Source organism: Myxocyprinus asiaticus, chromosome 33, assembly GCF_019703515.2.
Source record: "Myxocyprinus asiaticus isolate MX2 ecotype Aquarium Trade chromosome 33, UBuf_Myxa_2, whole genome shotgun sequence".
In the NCBI taxonomy this organism is placed as follows: Eukaryota; Metazoa; Chordata; class Actinopteri; order Cypriniformes; family Catostomidae; genus Myxocyprinus; species Myxocyprinus asiaticus.
Genome location: NC_059376.1, coordinates 28,289,438 through 28,297,324, shown reverse-complemented (window position 1 = coordinate 28,297,324; position 7,887 = coordinate 28,289,438). Strand labels below are relative to the sequence as shown.

The following is a 7,887-nucleotide window of genomic DNA, read 5'->3' as shown; positions in this document are numbered from 1 at the left end:
CTGACTTACATTGGCACCCCCTTTTCCTCTTGTAATCTCTTCCTTTGGCAGCGACGCACATCAAATATCAAACTTCAAAAACACTTCAACCTTAAACAGAATCTACCTCCACCACTTTTGGCTTCTCAGACCTTCAACTGATGCAGATTAGATGCTGTCACACAGCCTATGTTTTGAAAGGTGGCTAACAGCAAGAGTGTTTCGCCATTCAGGCTAGTAATGTAGCCGACCAGAATCCACTCTGTTAATTTCCAGTGAGGCTCTACACATGAGGGAAGCTGATGTGGAAGTAACAGAGTCTGAGTATGGTGTGCTTCCTCTTGCCTGGACTTTGGCTCCTCTGTGTTGGGACTCTGACCCTGCGCCCTCTGCCACGGCTCACCCTCACACCACCGTGCTGATGCGGTTGATAGGTTTGGATTTGGAGCTGCTGCCCATGCTGCTGTTGCTGGCCCCGCCTCCTCCGCCCCCTGGGCCGCCCGACTGAGCCCCCAGGGGTCCTGGAGTGAGCGGAGATAGTGGCGTAAAAGGGGTGAGAGGGGTATGTGGGGAGGATGGAGGAGGTAACGGGGAGTGTGGTGGAGGGGGCGGGATGGAGGAGAGGGGCAGGTACTGTGGTATGTAGTGGCCGGTGCCCTGGGGTATGTGGCGGGCAGTGATGGCAGATGGCGCCTGAGGAGGAGGGGAGAAGACGAAGTGAGGCTGATGGGCAGAGTGATGAAGTAGGGGGTGGGGGCTGAGGGCGAGGCCGGGATGGCTGTGGGTATGAGAGTGAACGTGGGAGTGGGCGTGTGGGTGGGGCTGAGAGTGAGACAGGGTGAGCGGAAGCTTGCCTGTAGAACCTGGTACACGGGCATGGCGTATGGGGTGTGCATGGTAGAAGCTGAACGGGGCGATGGGGGAATGGGGCGAATGGGGGGACAGAGGCGGAGGGGTGCAGGCCATATTGCCGTAGCGGCCTTGCTGCATAGCATGATGGGATAGTTGCTGCTGGAGCTGGGCATGAGACGGAGCGGGTGGCCCACGCCGAGGGAGGGACCCTCGTTGCAGAGTATGGTGGGTAGCAGGCAAATGGCCTGGGGCGGACACCTGCATGTGATATCTGTGATGATGGTGGTATGGGGGTGGAGGTTGGCCAAAGTTGTTGTGACAGTACTGAGCGTGCAGCGCTTGGATTTTGGATGGCCCACCGGGGTCTGACTGGCTGAGGGCGGAGGGGGATGGTGGTGGTGGCCCCCCTGTAGTGGGCGGAGGCACGGGGGCTGGGTAATGTGGCCCAGGGGGTGTAAGAGGAGCAGGGGGTTTGGCGCGCTTGCTGCCAAATAGGGAGCCCAGGAAGGAACCTGAATTGCTCCCTCCAGAACTGCTCCCCGGCCCCCCACCTCGATCGCCGATGCCAGGGATTCCCACCATGTTCCCTACGGCGTTGTGAAGCTGCCCCGGCCCACCCCCCACCCCTACTCCGGGGCTCAGGATGGGGCGGTGAGGCCGGTAGTCTTCCACCCCGTAGCAGCCAGGAACGGCACCCCCCTTGGGCCTGCGTTGGTGTGGCTGTGGGCTGTTAATGATGGATCCCTACAGTGTGCACAAACAGACACGAAAGAGCAGAGACAATCATTACTTGGAACATTTTTTAGAACAGACGGAGGATCACACTCGTGCAGACTCATGCAACTTCACTTTACAAATATCTCCTGCACCAGGACAAAGAAAAAGCCTTTCAGCACAGAATACAGCCTTCAAACATATCAGGGAAGATGTGACATTACCAAGCAAGAAATAAGAGTGTCACATTATACAAGCCACGAAACAGTCACATGTTAGTGATGACTGACCATATCCAGTGAAGCTTACTCATTAGAGCTTTTCACTCATCCTTGAGCAGCTTGTAACAGAAGCAGCCCTGCTGTCTAGAGCAGTCATTAGGCCATTACCTTACCAAAGCAATGCATTAGTAGTTAGTAGCATCTGCAGAGGGCATATCATATTAGATATGCAATATGCAAAGCAAAGATAATAGTATTTTTTTAAACATACTTAATGATAAAAAAAAAAACATGAAAACATGCTGCATTTCGTCACACAACAAGCATAATTTTATGTAAAGCCGTTTTGGTTAAAAAGCACAGAAGACTCATGCTGCAAGACAAGATCATTCCATGTGACTGTATTTATCAGTGTTAATAGAGCTGCCTGACTTACTTCAATAGTACTATCCAAAGAGCCAACGCTGTTTCTACGGCCTCGCTTGCCTGCAGGGTCAGAGTCAAAGGTCATGGAAGAAACTAAACATTATTAATAATTACTGCATATTGACCCTGGACATTCAGTTTACAATGAATAATGACTTCTGAATTTGTACTCAAATGTCAGTTCATAAATAAAAATGAGCTAACAGTGTAACTGTCAATACAGAGCATAACGACATTGGCTTTGTCTGGACTGGAATACCAGCACACTTCTTACCGTATTCTGTGCTGTAAACACTGAAAACTGATTACTGTTTTTTTTTTTTTTACAGATGTGAAATAGAAACATTCAAATTGTACACTTCATTTTTTTGTCATGACTTTACGTTTAATTGAGTGAGTGGCATTCAGTTATCATCTTTGAAACAAATACAATTATTTTTACATTTTTGTTTAAAGATGTCTCCACTTTTGCAAGTCTAAGTCAAGAAAAAGATGTTAAAAATCATGGATGATAGTACTTTTAGGTAATTTATCCACTGGAAATGGAAGGTCAAGCTGAGCGCATTACATTCTCTGCTCTATACTGCATATTTTGGTTAATTTATTAGGTTATCTGGCTATACTAAGCATAAAGAAATTTTGCATAATGTGCACAGTACACATACTAAATACTGCAAAAATAGTAAGAGTAGTATGCAACTCAGAAGACAAGTCTTTGTAATAAAAACTTTATGCAAGGAAATAATGTGCCATTAGAGGGCAGTGTCTTTCTCTCTGTACTGCATAACAAAACTTCAGCATTCTACAACTCTGCCAGAATGAATATCTCTTATGAACAAAAAGTGATGGATTTATCTTATGGTTGTCAATCCATTAAAAATGTATATCAAATTAATTACATGATATGTTGATTAATTAATCAAAATAATGGCAAGTGGGCAAGTTTCAATGTGTTAATTTTTATAACATATTTTATTATATTGTTTGTACTAATTTAACATGTTAAAGTGACAAGCCCTAATTTATGTATGAATATTTCAGCCATTGGAGATAAACAAAGTCTTGCTTAGCTGCTAAAATAGTTTAAAGAAAGAGTTTATGTTATAGAAGTTTTGTGTGTTTGTGTGTGTATGTGAGTAAATGTGTACCTGTCTCAGAGAGGTCTCTCAGTGAGGAGCTAAGTGCTGTTCGTTTAAGTCCATCCCCTGCCGCATACGTGTCATCCAGACTGGGCCTACCCAGAGTGCCGTTCACAGCCTCAGTCTTCATCCCGCCAACCCCACCCACATCTCCACTCAAGAGCCCTGGACGCATCACACCTTTCTGCTTCTCTAACTCAGCTACAAAGAGAAAGAAAACGAAAGCGAAAGCAAAGAGAAGGGGAATGTGGTTAATGATTGCAAAGACAACTGTTACAGTTTTCAGTGCTCACAAACTATTAACATGCTTAATGTTTCCAACAGAATTCTGCATTTTTGCAGCCAAAACCCATAACTGGTCCTAACTACAAACTATTAACATACTGTATACAATCACTAAATTTTTTTATAAAATATTTTAATTACGGTACATACAAATTTTAAAATACCATTCATTACAACAAAACCTTTTTGTGAATGTGTATCTTTAACTAACTGGTATCATATAAACATTTAGTAAGTTCTGAGGGATTCAGTGAGAAATTCATTAGACAAATTCAAAATGAAAATAGGGATTCATTAAAAGAGCTGCCTTATAAGAGTCATTCATAATGAACCAAACTTTTTGCTTTTGCATGCAGCCAGTGAAAACAATGCAATAGAAAGATGTGTTGTCTATTTATTGTCTTTATTTTGCAAAACACAGTTTATTTATCTCATAGCATTCAAATAAGACTGCAAACTTACAACTCGGGTAAAATATACTGTGAAAAATATTATTTTGCTATGGCGCTGTAGATTCAGTAATGGTTAAACACCGTCGCTGAATACTGGTGCAGGAGACACTGTAAACTGAACATTAAGCCTAATGAATAATTTATCTCCTACACAGCAAATTTCAGTACTTAGCTTGCAAACACACACACACACACACACACACACACACACACGCACACACACACACAAAAACATTACAGCCTTTTAAACTGTCATGTGTGAAACAACAGAGTATTAAAGGATTTCTCACACTCGACACGGTATTTCTCCATGTCCTGAACCTCAGCAACGCTCTCACTCAGGTCACTGGTGAAGCGTGTTCGGTCCTGCTGGCTCGGTGCATTGAACATAATCAGAACCTTGCGCTCACTGCCAGGCATTGCTGATGTCAGTTTGATACCATGGGGGTAGTCTAAAAGAGAGCGATGGCACAGTCAATTAGAGAGAGACCCCGATAAAGAGGGATGTGCTTTGCTTTATGTAATTATTTATAGATCTCTAGTTCTGATCCACAGATACACACATGCACTGTACTTAAATTAACCACACACATTAAAAGACACAATAAAAACATGATTTTCTTAGTATTTTTGTCTTATTTTCCAGCAAAAATATCTAAACATCCTTAAATTTGGGGCAAATTGTTGTTGTTATTTTTATTTTATTTTTTTAAGGAAAATCTAACAAATTCAGTGAGGTTTATGCATGAAACAAGAAAAATTGAATTGCCAATGTGGTAAGATAAATAAACGCAATTCTATATATATATTCTCTAAGAAAGTAAACCTAACATGTTTTAAGGATGTTTTGATTTTATTACTGGAAAACAAGCAAAAACACTGATTAAGTATATATATATATATATATATATTTTTTTTTTTTGCAGTGCATTCTAGAAATATGGAATCAAGCATGTTAAATACAGAACAAACATTCAAATGGAAATCAACAAAAGAGCCAAGATTGGATTGTTAAAGAATGGTTGTTAAAGATTTTGATGAAGGTGTGTCAGATGTTTTTTTTAAACCTTCATACACAACTAAGAAACCACAACACAACAAGAGAATAATGACTCCAACAGCTCCGAGCTAACATAGAATGATGGAGTGGATGAGAGCAGAGAGTGTATAAATTAGCTGGAATGGAGTGATAGTATAAATAAAGGAGGAGGGACAGATTGCGAGACAGATGGAGGGATGAATTTACTTACAGGAGTTCTGGAACATATGAACCTGCATCTCCACCAGGGGAAAAGACTGTCTGAAACTGTACGTCACCGACGTCTTCTTCTTCTGAAAGATCTTTGTTACCTGCAGGTGGGAACAGAAGGGATTTTACATATGCATACACATTTACAGACACATGTCAATAAAGACAGTGCACTGAGAGTTTCTAGAGTGCAATGAGAATCAAAACCATTGGAACCAGAACCACTGATTGATTGGTGACTAGTAAATAATGCTGTGATTACTTCATGATAGAATTATCGTTATTAATCTTAAGATTTTGACTTCTAAAAGCTAATCACAACTTGCAAATTACAACTTTTAAACTTAAAAAAAAAAAGAAAAAAATTTCTCACTTGACCAATGTGATGTCTTATAAAAACAACCAAAATGCCATCAGCCTCAACAGTTAAAAGTTGTTAGGTACCTCTATACATATTTCTGCTTGATATGCATTTTATTATAATATTAAGATTAAATAAAACTAGCCAAACACTGCTGCGATGGGGTTTCAAAAACAGCTGCTGACAGAGTGACTGTAAATTTGGCATCTTTCTCTCTTCTGACTGCATAATCCATGGCTGTGTCTCGTTTGCAAGGCTGCATACTAGGTAGGACGCGTCCTTTTAAGGCTGCAGTATACCAAGTGTCCTCCTTTAAACAAGCGTAGTTTAAACGAGATGGCCTATGTAGTACAAACGGAAACGTAACGTAACATGGTTGCTATGACAGCATGCCACTCTTTAACAAGCGTGAGCACTTTGAGTGAGAAGGGAACAAAGTCCCTTTAGAAGGGAATGTATGAGGTACATTTTAGGAGAGTTATAATGATGTAAAGAGAAAAGAAAATAGATTTTACAGGTGTACTTTTAGTCTAATAATTTATTTTAATGATATATTACTATAATTATACATATTATATACTCTGCACCCATCTTCTGAGGTACTTCAACTTGGGAATTAACATTCCTTGCATTTGAACTTCATATTTACGGGCAAATTGGCATAATTTTTTTTAGACATTTCCGTTGAAGCAAAGAATTGTGGGTTGTGAGTGCCCACGAAGGATACACCTCATGCATCCTCCGAATTCCCGTGAAAGAAGGTCGCATTCGAAGGCTGCATTCGAAGTGTCCTACTCGCTTTTCTGAAACGAGACAGCCTCGATGGCCTCGAGGACGCATCCTTCCAAACGAGACATTATATCTCTCAATAATTTTTCTCATTTGCAAAGTTGTGGAAATGTAATAGCCGATTTTTTCTTGCACTGTTGGAGCAAATGGAAATGCAAAAATAATATTTGCTATAGTCTGCCATTTTCCTCTACAGAAGCTTACCCAACTATAATTTACCTCTGTGCTCCAAACACAGAAATGAGAAAAGGGTTCATTACGGTAATACCAACGCGACATGAACGCAGTGTAAATCCAGGAAGTAACATTATTCCATACTAATATCTCAAATCGGTTAAAAGCTGGTTAAAAGAGTTGGAAAAAACATTAAATAGAGAGATTTAGAGGGCCTGGGTAGCTCAGAGAGTATTGATGCTGACTACCACCCCTAGAGTCGTGAGTTCGAATCCAGGGTGTGCTGAGTGACTCCAGCCAGGTCTCCTAAGCAACCAAATTGGCCCGGTTGCTAAGGAGGGTAAAGTCACATGGGGTAACCTCCTCGTGGTCATGATTAGTGGTTCTCGCTCTCAATGGGGCGCGTGGATCACGGAGAGCCACGTAATAAGATGTGCAGATTGACTGTCTCAGAAGCGGAGGCAACTGAGACTTGTCCTCCGCCACCCGGATTGAGGTGAGTAACCGCGCCACCACGAGGCAATTTGGAATTGGGCATTCCAAATTGGGAGAAAAGGGGATAAAAAAACTAAATAAAAATAGAGAGAGATTTAGCTGCTGCTTGCCGAGCCCTGGGATCAGAAGTACATGTCACGAGAGGGAAAATGATAAATGTTTGATGCACAACCTTATCAAATAAAGATTCAAACAATCTATTTTTACATAATATTTCAAGGCTGCTGCATCTGTATGCAGTAATTAGGCCAGTGTGGGAGTTACTCCCTCAGAGTTACTGAGGAAGACTTACCACCAGAAGATCATTAAAGAGGAAGACCTCCCGCTGGTGAACTCCACTCCGCTGGGGTCGATTGGGGTCAGGGACTTCATATAGCTGACAGCAGCATACTAGCCTGCGATGTGGCAGAGAAAGCACCTACACAAACACACATCAAAACATGTGAGCTCAAATATGCTAAACAACACAATCACGTTCCCCAGTACAAACTGAAAACTAAGATCAAAGTTTCTTTACATTTTGTTAAAGGGACAGTTCACTCTAAAATGAAAATTCTGTTGTTTGCATCTTCATGTTGTTCCAAACCCGTATGACTTTTTCTTTCTTCCCTGGAACACAAAAGGATATGCTGGACAGAATGGCAGTCTCAGTCACCATTCATAGTCATTGTTTGGAAAAAATATGCAATGAAAGTGAATGTAGACTGATACTTATAAACTGCAAACATCTCCTTTTATGTTTTATGAAGGA

At 41.6% G+C, this 7,887-nt stretch overlaps 1 protein-coding gene across 3 annotated transcripts in view; it reads right to left on the bottom strand.

Moving 5' to 3' along the window:
• Nucleotides 1-381: 381 nt before the first annotated feature.
• Nucleotides 382-7,887, bottom strand: part of LOC127423785 (IQ motif and SEC7 domain-containing protein 2-like) — a 121,183-nt gene continuing 113,677 nt past the window's right edge. For all 3 annotated transcript variants that reach the window (XM_051668357.1, XM_051668359.1, XM_051668360.1), the window contains 6 exons: nt 7,429-7,554; nt 5,319-5,418; nt 4,359-4,520; nt 3,341-3,532; nt 2,203-2,252; nt 382-1,575 (listed from right to left, as the gene is read on the bottom strand). In XM_051668357.1, coding sequence (XP_051524317.1) covers nt 385-1,575; nt 2,203-2,252; nt 3,341-3,532; nt 4,359-4,520; nt 5,319-5,418; nt 7,429-7,554 — 1,821 coding nt within the window. In that variant the 3' untranslated portion in view covers nt 382-384. The remainder of the gene's footprint in view (nt 1,576-2,202; nt 2,253-3,340; nt 3,533-4,358; nt 4,521-5,318; nt 5,419-7,428; nt 7,555-7,887) is intronic.